The following is a 15,586-nucleotide window of genomic DNA, read 5'->3' on the forward strand; positions in this document are numbered from 1 at the left end:
CCGCAAGTGGGTCAGAGGAGTGTGGACTACGGATGGTACTGATGTGACCCCCTTGGTGCCGGGACCAAAGCAGCACCGTCAGGCAGCAAAACTGGGGGGCGGTGTACGAGATCGCCCGGGGGTGCTGCTGGAGCTCTTCCCCTTGCGAGGGCAGGATAACAGCTACCGGGGTACACCAAATCAATGTACCAAGTAGGCAGGAGTGACTGGAATGTGATCGCTTTTTCCTTAACGTGCGCCCTGGAGGCGCTCGGCCTGTGGGGTCTCGGAGGAGGACTGCTTTGCCAAATGCTGCGGCCACTGAGCTGTGCCCCCCTGGTATTGCTCACCCCCAGGCTTGCAACTACCAGGCCCAGAGAGCTCCTCTGCAAGCTACGGACCTCAGCCGAGATATCCCGCGCCGCAGCGGCTTCTTACTCGATGGAGACAGGAAACGCTAGCTCGGTCTAGCGGAATAGCCACAGGGGTGCATTTCATGTGCCTGAAATATGGGCATTATGTCCCCCACGGGGGCCTTTCCGTCCCCCAGCAAAAGAAACGTTAAATTATAACCCAGTGCGGGGCTTTTCCTTTCAGCCTCTGCCAAAGCTTTGGAATAGGATTGCTATCGATGAGGGCAAGGTGGGGCGTGGGTGGGGGAGGAGAGGCTGGGACAGCCAAGCCTATTATGGGCTGCTCTGTGGAAACTTAGACCCCTTGCTATGGAGCAGAGCTATTCCACCCATCCCAGCGCATGGCTGAGTTAGGGAAGTGACCCCAGGGTCCAAATAATCTTCCCTCCCTCCCCATCCCTCTCTGCTGAGAGAGAACCCAGCAAGGTCTTCACTACATCAGAGACGAAGAACCACCCAGAAAGGAAACCCCACCCCCCTGTGTTAGTAGCCCTGAATTAGTGCAGAACCTCCATGTGATAGATCGGGGTGGGGGGTTGGTATTATAGCACGGTGGATCCATATAGAAGCTCTCTCAGATATTGGACACCACACAGGGTACAGAATTTGGGTGAGGTTTTTAAAAGCTACAGTGCAACGGGGGTGGGGGAGAACCCAATGGGAACTGAAGTACAGCGTGAAGCCCTTCAGATGTTCAATAGAAGGGAAGGTTTATTATCCACAAGAGTGCTCGGCGAGGATCTAAGAGTATGCACTGTAAAGACTCTCACCGTGGAGTGAAGAGAAGAGGTAAAGAATCTGCACAGAGGCTCTGACATCAGTAGGTAGCGCTACTGGCTATCACAGGGGAAAAGAACATACTGCCAAGCACCCTGCTGAAACTGATTGTGTAGACAGAGAAGACTGCGCTCAACCCCTTCTTCCGAAGGCACACGACTTAAAATTCTTATTGCATATTATTCTGTCCCAGAATAAGATACCAGCTGAACCTGTGTGCGAGTTTAGATCTTGCCCTAACTGGAGTCCCTGACCAGTGTTTGTCACAGGTCCATTCCAGGGGACAGAGAACGGCCAGCCTCGTTTCTCCCACCGGGGAATGGAAGAAGCTGCCTCCAAAGAGCTATCGAGTAGCTCCGAATCGACTGTTCCCAAGAAAAGATCAAAGTTAAGGCACTTGATTTGGCAGCCATCCCCCAGGCCAGCCACAATGGGGGGGGGCCCTCATCTGAGGGCTCTCCTGCTCACCCAAACAGCAGGGGGGGAAACCATCCCTCTTACTGAGAACTAGGGGGGTCAGGGTGGCAGAGGAGAACTACAGGGAGGGGGCTGAAAAGCCTCTGATCTTTGGTGGCAGCCACTGCACGACCAATTAAGCAAACACATTGGTGACAAAGTCCAGAAAGCGCTTGGCATATTGGTCGGGGTGCACCGTGGAGATCTCTGCACCAGCCTGTAGGGAAAGATGAAAAAGAGTTAAGAACCGCAATTTCCCCCCAGATCTCAGTAAGGCAGTCAGCGGTTGGTGGGCCAAAGATACTGAAGGTGGGAATGAGGAGAGAAAGAGAGCATCTAATCCCAGGTGTGTAAGATACAAGGAAACCCCCCTCCCCAGTTAACCTCTCCCTGCCCAATGAGGACCAGAGCTTCTTCCTTGCATGAAAGATGCCCCTATAGAGAGAAGGTGCCGGCCAGACTCACCCCATGCTTGACTGTCTTAGCCGCATGGGCAGCCTTCTTCTTGGCGTCGTACTGTGTGAGGATGTCTATCAGTCCCATGAAATAAACCTCCTTCTGTGGGCTGTCTGAAAAAGGAAAAAGGGGGTTGAAGAGGGACTTGGGGAGGAGCTGTTTGCCTGTTACACACACTTGCAGTTCATTGCCAACAGGCCAAAACCCATAGCCTCCCTGTCACACAATCCAGGCTACACAAAGCCATAAGGCGGGAGCAGGGATAATAAAAAAGAAACCCCAAATCAAGAGGCAGTTTATGAAGCAGATAAATGCCAAGTGACTCCACAACCATCAACCAAGCTCCATGCTCCAAGGGAAGAACAAAAATCCATCAGGGCCTTCAACCAATTTGATCTAAAATCTGAGAGACTAGATTTAAAGGAGGAAGGAGCGGTGCCCTGAAAGAATACTAACCTCTGATTCAGTGGTCATCTTGATTCAGTGGAATTTTTAGGCACCTAGTTTGTAGCAGCAAGAGTCTGCTCTACGGTAATCATCTGTCACAATGCAGGTTATTACAGGACCCCCAGATGGGAATGTAATGAGTCATGAGCATTAAAGCCCACCAGTTCCTCATACATTTTTCCAGTCTTCCACTGAATGCCACAGGCTTCTATGTGACCTTTTCAGACGCCCAGAGCCTCCCCTCTGGCATTTAAGCCACCATCAGTGGGACATGTGCTTGATACAGATGCTGGAAGGAGAGGCTAATCCTGCTCTTCCCATCCTTAATCTCCTTAATCTCCCAGGTAAGTGACTCAGGGCTGGCTCCTTACCTGACCAGGTTGGAAGAAAGTGTAAGAACCTGCACCGGGCTCGCACAGCAAACATATGGATGCATAAAGAAGAAGAGTTGTTTTTTGTATGCCGACTTTTTCTACCTTTTTAAAGGAGAATCAAATTGGCTTACAATCTACTTCCCTTCCTCTCCCATAACAGACACCTTGTGAGCTAGGTGGGGCTGAGAGAGTTCAGAGAGAACTGTGACTAGCCCAAGGTCGCCCAGCAGGCTTCATGTGTAGGATTGGGGAAATCAAGGGGAAGGGCTGTGGCTCAGTGGCACAGCATCTCCTTGGAATACAGAAGGTCCCAGGTTCAGTCCCCAGCATCTCCAGTTCAAAGGACCAGGTGACGTGAAAGACCTCTACCTGAGACCCTGGAGAGCCGCTGCCAGTCAGAGTAGACAAGACTGTTGGCCTTGATGGACCAATGGTCCAGAATGAGGCAGCTTCATGTGTGTCCAATGGACAAAGACATGTTCGGCTTCATCTAAAAGCTAGGGCTCTCAAAATAAACCCCAACCTGGACAAATCTGGCCTCCGATTGCCGAGGTCATTTTCCTTCCAAGCTAGCCTCTCCACAATGACAGGTTCCTCTCTAACAGACAGCGGACCCAAATTAAGGCCTTTGAAAGCCAGCATGGTGTAGTGGTTGAGTGGTGGTTTGGAACAGTGATCTGGAGAACTGGGTTTGATTCCCCCACTCCTCCACATGAGCAGCAGAGGCTAATCTGGTGAACCGGGTTAGTTTCCCCACTCCTACACATGAAGCCAGCTGGGCTAGTCACACTCTCTCAGCCCCACCTACCTCACAGGGTGTCTGTTGAGGGGAGGGGAAGGGAAGGTGATTGTAAGCCAGTTTGATTCTTCCTTAAGTGGTAGAGAAGGTTGGCATATAAAAACCAACTCTTCTTCTTCTTCTTCGGTGAAATATGGCAACGGGCATAAAAAAAGAAAGGGCTATGGGGGTAGGACTGACTCTTGTGTTATCACAATCAGTCACCTGGCGGTCTTGGCTCGAAATCAGAGCTCTCCGGGTCAAGACTCCTTTGCGCCCTGACTTACTTTCGGCACTCTTGATGGCGTAAACGTCAACGTAAGGGTCAAAGTCGCCAGGCCCTAGAGGCTTGTGGGAGTTGAGATAGCTGCCAATGCCCTCCGGAGAGGTCCCGTAGGATCCCACAGACGCCACGCCCCCAGGCTCTCCCTCGCCATCCTCCTCTTCCTCTTTCACTTCCTCGTCTTCCTCTTGCTCGGCTCGCTGCACGTCGTGGATCCCCAAGAGAAGGCTGTAGTCCATGATCTTCAGCTGCACTAGGAACTGAACAGTCACAAGGGTCAGGCGGCTGGGAAGTTAGTGATTGGCTTGCTTCCTAGTTGCATAGGAAGCCAAAATATAATGACTATACTGTTTCTAACAGTTTTTTACAAATACAACAAAGAAAATAACAATGGTCCTATAATGCACAACTTGCTAATACAATTTAAAGTCCAAACAAATCAAGGGATCCACCCCAATCCGCCTTGGGTCCCAATCCGTCTTTGATCAGACTTGCTGCTTCACAAGGCAATCTCTATTCTGTATAGACGGTCTTTTAGAACCATGTACCGTTTCATCATCCAACTTCTTCAGTGTAACATAGTATAACATAGAATCTGCCATACAAGAGCTCATCATATAAATATATAAATGATGCGTGACAAAGCAGCTGTCTGTACTTTCGGTGATCTTTGTTGTATGTGTAAAATTCTGTTAGAAATAGGAGACTTCATTATATTTTGGCTTCCTATGCTGATTTTTGTGATTGTGACAATTTAGCATTGAGGTGTTCTTTTCATATCATTTGCTTCCTAGTTGTTCATGTATTTTAAGGGGCTTCTTCTAAAATTCAAACGCTTACCTCTGTACCCCTGCATGAATGGCAAACGAATTCCTCCGCTCCTCTGCCCTACCTTCAGCATAGTTAGAACACTAGTTAACATTGCAGCAAGTCAGCCAATGGTTGGGGCAGGAAAGGGCTGGTTTCAATCAGTCTGGCTAGAGAGTTCTAGCCACCTTTGACATCACAGCATCTCCACCAATAGCTAGGGCTTGCTCAAACTGGAAAGAGAGAACCAGTCCTTCCAAATTTCAACCCATAACGGCACGTGGCAAATGACATTTTTAAAAACCTGCCTGCTCTGTGCTTTTAAGCAAGCATCACTTCAACCTCGATGCAATCTTGATAAGCCCCTTGAAATGGCATCCGGGGAGAAATTCCAAGTTCGGAAATAGGCAATACAATCATTTTTGTTTTTATTTGTAAGCGGAGAGCGGTTAACTTACAACAAATGTGCAGCAGTCGTACGCCCCTTATTTGAAAATACCTAGGATTGGGGGGGGGGGGGCTAATTCTGCAATTAATGTAAATACCTAGTGCCATCGCTCCCAATTTACACCTCCCCAGAGTCAGCTCCGAGGAGCCCTATTTCAAATTAAGCCCTTTAAAAAGTACCACAATTCAGTTCATCCTCAAAATAAACTTGGATGCAGTCCAGATGCATTCATGACTACTCAAAGGTATGCTGGTGAGCTTCTAGGCCAGGGGTGTCAAACCTAAGGCCTGCGGGCCGGATCCAGCCCCTTGAGAGCTCTTATCCAGCCCACAAGCCAGCCAACCCCCCCACTCTCAATCTGGGCTGGCGAGGCTGGCCTGACCAAGTGACATTTATGTTATATCCAGCCCTCATAACAATTGAGTTTGACATCTTCCCTTATAGAAGAGCATTCTAGGCTAAACGCATTGAGCCATATCCCGACCAAACGCACACACACCCCAGGACATGGCCAGGGCCTCTGCTGCCTGGCCTTGCAGTTAAAAGCCCTCTCCTGCCCTTGGATGGGTTCCTTTAACAATACCAGACTGTGAAATGACTCTGTCCTTCTAAGGGCACTGACCAGACTCAACAGCTGATCTATAACCTTGCATAGATCTTTGAAAGAGTAGGAAGAAGGGACTGTACCACTTCAGAAATCCCAGGAAAAGTGAATGTTCTTGAATATTCTGTTTTGTAAATTTTAAAAATCTCTGTATGTAATAAATCAGCAGAAACGGTTCTGCACAGCCTTTCCACAGAGGCTGGGAGGACGTTATAGACAAGAGCCTGTCCAAAAATACAACACCCCTGCCATCTGCAACGGTACAGTCCAGAATCAACCACCTTATCCTGGGGAGTGCGAGGAACAGCACTTAGAATGAGGATAACAAGTCCCTTTCCTTTACTCTGAACTCCCTTACTGCTAAAGAAACAATGACGCTCTTAATTATTTTTTATTAGAAGCAGCATTTTTGAAGTGCAACCTTAGCCAAAAGCAGACAGGTGTCTTGGTGCCATCCAAAGCCGAGTTACACCCTCTTAGAAGATTGGTTTTTATATGCCGACTTTCTCTACCACGTAAGGAAGAATCAAAGAGGCTTACAATCACCTTCCCTTCCCCTCCCCACAATAGACACTACTGTGAGGTAGGTGAGGCTGAGAGAGCGTGACTGGCCCAAGGGGAAACAAATCCAGTTCACCAGATGAGCCTCCGCCGCTCATGTGGAGGAGTGGGGAATCAAACCCGATTCTCCAGATCAGGGTCTACCGCTCCAAACCACCGCTCTTAGCCACTACACCACGCTGGCTCTCTTAGAGCCTATTGATTTGTGCCATCAGACCCTTATAGAAGAGCTAATCAATTAACGCACAATTAAAGGATCGATTCCCCCCCACAGCTCCCCTTAGAAGGCACGCTTAGGGCTAGTATTATTTCGATCAGGAATTCAGCTAGTGATTGCGACAGCAGGAAAACCGGGTACGGTATTTATTCTGGATTAATTAAGACCAATAAAGGCAGCTGGCTTGCCTTTAAGAGGGAGTCCAGTTTTGATCTGAAGGCGGCATGCGTGTGTTTTATTTGGAGGGGGGAGCCTACCCCTCTCTTGGCAAGCTTGTCCCCGTGATTAATTGCCTCGGCTGTTCCAGGCTGTGTACCTCATTTCTATCGGGAACAGGGCCAGTTTCAGATCCCAGACGCGGGCCCTCGTTCTGCCTCCCTCGGTTTGAAGAACTGTTATTAATCAGTATTTCTTTTGTCGGGCTGTGGAAATCTGGCACTGCACCACAGCGGCTCCAGCATCGTACAAAACCCGGGTATTGGCACCACAAGGAAGTGGCAAGAGTCACGCCAAGGGGACACAACATGCCAAGGGGCCACAAGCTAACAAGCCTTCTCCAAGCCCAAACAGAAGGCTGAGGTATCTGGCCAACTTCGCTTCGTGATCTAAGGGCCTGTTTCCCTGGACAATGGCTTCTGTTGGAAAAAGCTGTCACTCCCTTTCTTGGTAAGAGAACCAAGGAGGGAAGATGTTTATTTGTACTCCTCCTACGCATTTATATTAGTACGTAGCATTTATATCACACAGAGCTTTAGAGGGTTCAGAGCAATTGATCATGATCCTCCCATAACAAGAAGAAGAAGAGCTGGTTTTTATCCGCCGACTTTCTCTACCATTTAAAGAAGAATCAAACCAGCTTACAATCACCTTTCCTTCCTCTCCCCACAACAGACACCCTGGGAGGATGGTGAGGCTGAGAGAGCTCTAAGAGAGCTGTGACTAGCCCAAGGTCACCCAGCTGGCTTCATGTGGAGGAGTGGGGAAACAAATCCAGTTCACCAGATTAGCCTCCGCCGCTCATGTGGAGGAGCAGGGAATCAAACCCAGTTCTCCAGATCAGACTCCACCGCTCTTAACCACTGTACCATGCTGGCTCTTGATCAGCATTCCTCCTGTCTTACAGACACAGGGAAAAAGAATCATAGAGTTGGAAGAGACCACCAGGGTCATCTAGTCCAACCCCCCGCACAATGCAGGAAATTCACAACTACCTCCCCCCCACACCCCCAGTGACCAGAAGATGGCCAAGATGCCCTCCCTCTCATCATTTGCCTAAGGTCATAGAATCAGCATTGCTGACAGATGGCCATCCAGCCTCTTCTTAAAAACCTCAGAGCTCACCACCTCCCGAGGAAGCCTCACTGAGGAACCGCACTATTAGAAAATTCTTCCTAATGTCTAGACGGAAACTCTTTTGATTTAATTTTAACCTGTTGGTTCTGGTCCGACCTTCTGGGGCAACAGAAAACAACTCGGCACCCTCCTCTATATGACAGTCCTTCAAGTACTTGAAGATGGTTATCGCATCCCCTCTCAGTCTTCTCCTCTTCAGGCTAAACCTACCCAGCTCCTTCAGCGTCGGCGACTTGCCCTTCCTACACTCAGAAGTGCTAAGTTCTGCGAGCAGGAAATCCACTTGGTATCATTTCCTGACTGCTGCTGCCATGACTCTTTAGATCTGTGCGGCGATCAGCATGTTTGGCGCAGACGAACAGAAAAGGCCGCATGGCGTTATCGGTGGGGTTAGAAATTAAGGCTTTGAGCATCTGCAACCCCTCCCCCCCCCAATCACATGCCATTAACAGTCATTAAGTCTAATCGGGTGGATCTAGCACTGCAGAAGCATTTTCGGTTCTGCAGACTCAGTCCCCCAGGAATTGTAATAGCTTGATGAGATATCAGCAGCAAGCATTTTTCTAGTCCTGCAAGATAGCCTCGGCTCTCGTCCCGTTCAGGGGTGGGCTGGCCATCATAGAAGAAGAAGAAGACGAGTTGGTTTTTATATGCCGACTTTATCCACCACTTAAGGGAGACTCAAACCGGCCTACAATTGCCTTCCCTTCCCCGCAACAGACACCCTGTGAGGTAGGTGAGGCTGAGAGAGTGTGACTAGCCCAAGGTCACCCAGCTGGCTTCGTGTGGAGGAGTGGGGAAACCAACCCGGTTCACCAGATTAGGGTCTGCCGCTCCAAGCCACCGCTCTTAACCACTACTCCACGCTGGCTCTCATAGCCACCAGGAGCCCTCCAGCAGCCTGATGGCCTCCTCATCACCTTGGCTAGGCCAGCCCAGGGGAAGGTGGGCAGTGCCTGGCCCTGCACCAGCCCAGGGAAGGTGGTATCCGGTCCCGCCCAGCACATGAAAAGATGCATCCAGCTGCCTGAGCAGGTCGGTTTCCTCTTCCTTCATCCCTCCCTCCCTCCCTCCGGGAGGCAGGGTCCTCTTCCAGGGCCATGCTTCCTTCCCAGTTGGCCTCTGGTCTCATGACCGCAAAGTGGAGGGATATCTGTGATCCACAGTGCGATGGGTAGCTGTGTTAGTCTGTCAATGGCAGTAGAAAAGAGCATGAAGAAGAGTTGGTTTTTATAGGCCGACTTTCTCTACCACTTAAGGCAGAATCAAACCGGCTTACAATCACCTTCCCTTCCCCTCCCACAACAGACACCCGGTGAGATAGGTGGAGCTGAAAGAGCTATTAATAGAACTGTGACTAGCCCAAGGTCACCCAGCTGGCTTCGTGTGTAGGAGGGGAGAAACCAACCTGGTTCACCAGATTAGCGTCCACCGCTCATGTGGAGGAGTGGGGAATTGAACCTCATTCTCCAGATCAGAGTCCACTGCTCCAAACCACAGCTCTTAACCACTACACCACCCTGGCTCTCAAGCAAGAGTCCAGTAGTACCTTAAAGACTGACAAAATTTCTGGCAGGGTATGAGCTTTTGTGAGTTCTGAAGAAGTGAGCTGTGGCTCATGAAAGCTCATACCCTGCCAGAAATTTTGTTAGTCTTTACGGAGCTACAACGGCCTTGCCTGGAGACTGAAAATAGAAAGCAGATACTTGGCTTTCTCTCCTGAGAGTAACCTTGGCATGAATACAGACAAAACAGAAGTTGGCATGGCTTACTTCTTTGCAGGGGAGCCCAGCCGCTTTTCCCATCTGTGCCACACGGTACAACATACTTGCCAGCAATTCAAACACTCAGTAGTGTCCAGTTTTGCCCTTAACCGATGCTTCAGGTGATCAGTCTTTTCCCTTCTTTAAGAAACATACCGCTAATTCAGCATTTTAATTATTTTTTTTAAAGCACACATTGTTTTCCGAAGTCAAGAAGCTGGATTTGTGATTTCACAGACACTGAGCAATCAGTCCTGTGCACAGCCGGCTCCCACAGCAAACTAACTGAACAGCTCTTCTCCAGGTGTGATCCTGCAGTGAAGACTGTATATGTATGGGCAATGTGCATTTTCAGGGCATCCCCAGTACCAACATTATGTATACCTGTATACATCCTAGTAGAAGATCAAATGTAATGGGGCTATAAATCCCAAGCAAGGCAATCGAGAGGATAGTTTAAAGACAGCCAGAGCAGGTGGCACCCTGTCACCATCCTATTTCACTAGGCAACAATCACCTGCCATGCCACACAACTTCCCCCTGCTGGCAGCAAAACAACTGTTCTTATCTGGAGGTTCTAGCAGGGGAGTGCAGCTATCGTATACCCTTGACCGAGGAACAGTACACTCCTTCTATCTGGGATGGGAGTCCTCTTCCACCGAGCGCGCAGCCTCGGGAGGGACGCACATGGAGCGGGGAGGGAGGGAGGGATGGAGGGGACACCCGCCTAGCCAGCCAGATCAGCCGAATCAACCCTGGTGATCAATGGGGTGACAGATGTCGCAGCCAGATCGCCCTCACAAAACAAATTGCAACAGTCCTCCAACTGAAAGTTTCAAAAGGACTGGACTATCATCTGCCGTCATCCACATTTACCCTGAGGAAACCATGGTCTTAAGGCGTAGACCAGGCACTGCAACTTTATTGAGCCTGTGGGACCTTTGGGGGGACCTCAACTTTGAGCCTGTGGGACCTTTGGGGCGACCTCAACTTATGGGCCCTTCAGGGAGATCTCAACTTGTGGGCCCTTCAGGGGAATCTCAACTTTATTAAGCCTGTGGGCCCTTTGCGGGGACCTCAACTTGCGGGCCCTTTCGGAGAACTTTGTTGAGCCTATGGGCACTTTAGGAATTTTTGGATTTTGAGAAGTTTGTATGTGATCAAGAAAATGGCAACCATGGGAGGTGGGACCAATCACAAAATGGCTGCCATGGAGACAGCCATTATAAAACACTGGGAGCTTTCAAGCCAAGCATGTTTTCTATGACGGGGCAGCTATTTCCAAAGGTTGCCCTCTGCAAACCCAAAAGTGATGCCTCCCAGGGCATTCTGAAACACCTCCCACTTCAGTGAGGTGAAGGAAAGCTAGGACTGGCTCTTTGCTTTAGGGAAGGATCAATGAGCACCATGTTAGGGAATTGATTGGGCAAGACTCTGGTCAGGTGGGAAGGAAGCAGATGTGCAGGGTAGGATTGGGAGATCTTGGCAGGAGGTAAATACGGAAAGGGCAGAGTTGTCAGGGAGAAGGCCGGGGAGAAGGAGAGGTGTGGGGTGGCTGTGGCATGGTTCCTTCCTGCGCTATCAAGGAAACATGAGATGTCCATGCTTTGGTTCCTCCCCAACGCAATATTACCATTCCTTATAAGGGTGCTGCTTGGCACGCAAAGCATGGGTTTCTTTGAGAGCCAGCATGGTGTACTGATTATGAGCGGTGGTTGGGACTCTGATCAGGAGAACCGGGTTTGATTCCCCACTCCTCCACGTGAGCTGTGGATGCTAATCGGGTGAACCCGGTTGGTTTCCCCACTCCTCCACATGAAGCCAGCTGGGGGACCTTGGATTAGTCACAGTTCTCTTAGAGCTCTCTCAGCCCCACCTACCTCACAGGGTGTTGGTTGTGGGGAGAGGAAGGGAAGGCAATAGTAAGCCGGTTTGAGACTCCTTAAAGGTAGAGAACATCAGGATATAAAAAAACAACTCTTCTTCTTCGTCTTCTTCTTCCTGAGCTAGGGGGGAAACCAAAGGACTGATACACCTGCTCTTATGCAATCACCAAAAGGTAAAACCCCCCAGAAAAGCAGAGGTGGGCAACACTTACCAAGAAGTTGCTGGAGAAAGGGCTAGAAGTCCTGTTCTATCAAAATGTGGTTCTTAGGAAACTGGGGCGAACCCTGCACTAGGCATTATCCCTCTTCTTGAAGCCAGCTTGACATTGTCCACTCAAACCCAACCTGTTCTGAATTAGAATAAACTCTTTGTCGGGAAATGTTGGTCAACACCACCTTCTGTTAATGTGGCCGTGCACAAGGAACGGGAGAATTTCTTGTAGGGCCTTCTAGAGCCACACTTTTGAATAACGTCCCCTCTAAGAAACAGCATATTCTAGCTCCAGATGTTCCTTGTTTACGCCTATTTCCTCATGTCTCACTGATCTCCACTGGTCAAATGTTACTCTCTTCATTGGGGTAAGTTGGGCCTTGGTAACCCCCCATACCTCCACATCCCGCTTCAGCTTCTCCATGAAGTCCTTCTTGGCTTCTTCACTGACGTACACCTTCTGGTTCATGTTTAGAAAGTCAATGTCTTTCAGTGTGGGTAGATCCTTGACCTGGAAGAACCATCAAAACATATCTCATGTCAAAGGCGGGAATGGGATGTGGCCCAAATGCAGACCCTTGTCAAATCTACAGGTCAAATAAAAAGAGCAGCTATATGGTCTAATCACCCAAGTGAGGTCCACATGGATGGCTAGCTCCTGTTCTAACCGAGTTTAAGAGTACACTTCACTTTCAAAAGTAGTACATCCCCCTGGTCCCACTTCCAGAAAACCCATTAGAATAATGCTCCCTTCTACCACCATTCAGTCTCTCCAATTTGCTGGTCATGCTGAGCTCCGCAAGAACTATGGCCCAGTTCAAACCACTTTCCTGAGAAAGAAAACTGTGTAGATCTAAGCATGTTTGGCCCGGACCTGGATGGCCCAGGCTAGCCTGATCTTGTCAGAGTAACTCAGCAGGGTCAGCCCTGGAAATGGGAGTTTTATTTTGATTATATAAAGTAGAAACCATAACTTAGTAAAGAAGGGATGAAGGCATATTAATAAATAAAAGAATAACAATATAAGGGCAGTAGATCCATCGTGTGTATGAAATAGTTTAGAGCAACAGACGAAGAATAAAAGTATAGAAAGGGAAATATGAATTGTATTACATATCAAGTATTAAGTATTGCTTCGACAGTCTGAAAAGTAGTGGAAATATGGATAAAGGATTTAGATAGATTATTGATTAAATAAATGTCCAGTATGACACGAATGATTAACTCAGATCGAACTCCCTGAAAGATTGTTTACACTGTATGTACGTGAATGACTGAGAATGTTATGTTTGTTTTTTTCTAAAAAACTTCTAATAAAAATATTTTTAAAAAGAAAAGAAAAGGATGTCACAGATCAGATGCACTGGGTTGGATCCAGCAATCTGTTCACACAAGGACCGCAGATTTCCCCCCCTTTCCCCTTCCTCTCAGCTGCCATTTCTAACCCTGGGAAAGTTGATTCCCATGGCCAGGTGGGGGCCATGGATTGTAGTGAAGAGGAGGAAGGGGGTGAAATCGCTCCCTTCTCCCATCAGCAGAGCTCCACCAACGCAAGAGGCAGGAAGTACGGTTTCACCCCCTTTCCCGTCACAGCTCTTGTGTGCTTCCATGGAACTGCAGAACACACAAAAGACCTCGCCTAAAATTCCAGCGTGGTGTGGTGGTTAAGAGCAGCGGTTTGGAGCGGTGGACTCTGATCTGGAGAACTGGGTTTGATTCCCCGCTCCTCCACATAAGCGGTGGAGGCTAATCCTCCACATGAAGCCAGCTGTGTGACCTTAGGCTAATCACACTCTCTCAGCCCCACCTACCTCACAGGGTGTCTGTTGTGGGGAGGGGAAGGGAAGGTGATTGTAAGCAGGTTTGAGTCTCCCTTAAGTGGTAGAGAAAGTCGGCATATAAAAACCAACTCTTCTTCTATCCTATTACAGACTGAAATGCCCCTCCAAAAATACCCCAAAAGTGCCAAAGGAAAAAAAAAAAGAATTATATCTTCTATTAAAAAAAAAAACACCAGTAAAAAGCAACATACATTGTTCAAAAAAGTGTTGAAATTGTTTTAAGTGCATGTTGTAAATCAACGAGTAGGGTTGATTCCGATTGAAAAAGAGAGTTTTCTAGTTAAAACCAGGACTCCTGCTGACAGAGCACTGCAGGGGAGAGAGATCCTATTCGGAGGAGGTTGTGCGCTGAAAAGCAGCCTGTTAAATTATGATGAGTGAGATGAAAGCAGAGAGGAGGGGAAAAAATGAGGGTGACATACAATGGAAAGCAAAAGCAGTTTAGTGTTAAAATGCAGTTATGGTATTATGTAAAACAGGGTGAGGGGAGACTTAAAAGAACGCTTTGCAGAAATCGTTCTGAGATATGTAAAAAAAAAATCATTTGGTGTATGGGGAAAGAAGCAGACCGCCAGTTTTTTGGGGGAAAAGAATTCCAAGAAGCATGAGGTTAGCAAGGGAGAACAGGCAAGAGACAAAGGGAGAAAATGGAGGGGGGGAACGTAAGAGCAGGCTTGCTGGAACAGACCAGAGGTCCACCAAGCCCAGTGCCCAGTCTCTCACTGCGGCTACACAGCTGCCATGCAGGGCCTTGGTTGGAGATTGAGGGTGGGCCCCGTGGCGCAGAGTGGTAAGCTGCAATACCGCAGTCAAAAGCTCTGCTCACGACCTGAGTTCGATCCCGATGGAAGTCGGTTTCAGGTAGCTGGAATACGGTTGACCCAGCCTTCCACATCTTCTGAAGTGGGTAAAACGAGTACCCAACTTGCTGGGGGCAAAGTGTAGACGACTAGGGAAGGTAAAGGCGAACTACCCCACAAACACAGCCTGCCTAGTAAATGTCGGGATGTGAAGTCACCCAATGCTTACGCAGAGGACTACCTTTACTTATTCCCCCTTTTGTCTAGGTGTCTGGATTGAAGCTATTCGGCTGGGATTTTGGTTCCTTCTCCCAGGGCATCAGCAGCACAGTGGGGATAACAGACACACACCCCATCCCTCAACTGCCAGCCATGTACCATTACCTTCTCTTTATCACTAGCTTCGCGGGATACCAACGAGCCCTAAAAAAAAGGAGAAACACGAAGATTAGAGTCAAGGAGGCGCGGGATTGAATACACGAACTGAAATGGAAGACCTTGTTGGGGAAGCTGGACAACTGCAGCGCTCACGTTACATCCACTCAGTTTATCTAAAACCAAAAGGTCATCACAAAAAACGAGGGAAGGGATACATGGGAGATCACAAAAATACATCAAACTAGCAATACCACACTTTGCTGCTCATGCTTAACTGGTGGGTTGAGTTTTTTTATGCCATCACAGCAAAACCATGCTGTTTCAAATATTATAAAGCTTGCCTTGTTCAGGTCAAACTGTCCCTTTCAAAGACTCATCGCATCTTTTCTGTAATGTTTGCTTCTCCTAACTTCTGTGCTGGCTCCTTGATCTGCGCCCCTTCCTTTTGACCTCAGAGCACTGGTTACAGGGCGGTGCTTTGGCAGGCGCCTTGGTGCCCATATTAGGGTACTGTATTTTTCCGTGTATAAGACGATGTTTTTTACATTAAAAAATTTGGTCAAAAATTGGGGGTCGTCTTATACACAGACGCTCAGGCACGCCCACCCGGGGAAAGAGGGCCCCAAGGAACCTCCTTACCTGGGGAAAGTCTGGGAGACAAACGGAGCAATGGCCAGATGCTGCTGATCCACCTCAGCCCGGCAAACAAACCGGGGCCCGAAGATGTTGCTGCTGGCCCCGCCTGAGAGCGAGC

The 15,586-nt window shown here is 48.7% G+C and overlaps 1 protein-coding gene across 1 annotated transcript in view; it reads right to left on the reverse strand.

Annotated features, from left to right (window-relative positions):
• Positions 1-1,685: 1,685 nt before the first annotated feature.
• The window catches only part of PIP4K2C (phosphatidylinositol-5-phosphate 4-kinase type 2 gamma), a 44,205-nt gene continuing 30,304 nt past the window's right edge, over positions 1,686-15,586 (reverse strand). Inside the window, exons 6-10 of the mRNA XM_056858110.1 lie at positions 14,839-14,877; positions 12,211-12,324; positions 3,968-4,223; positions 2,091-2,194; positions 1,686-1,842 (exon numbers count right to left, since the gene is read on the reverse strand). Of these exons, the coding sequence (XP_056714088.1) occupies positions 1,762-1,842; positions 2,091-2,194; positions 3,968-4,223; positions 12,211-12,324; positions 14,839-14,877 (594 nt within the window). The 3' untranslated portion in view covers positions 1,686-1,761. The remainder of the gene's footprint in view (positions 1,843-2,090; positions 2,195-3,967; positions 4,224-12,210; positions 12,325-14,838; positions 14,878-15,586) is intronic.

This window comes from Euleptes europaea, chromosome 1 (assembly GCF_029931775.1).
Source record: "Euleptes europaea isolate rEulEur1 chromosome 1, rEulEur1.hap1, whole genome shotgun sequence".
NCBI lineage: Eukaryota > Metazoa > Chordata > Lepidosauria > Squamata > Sphaerodactylidae > Euleptes > Euleptes europaea.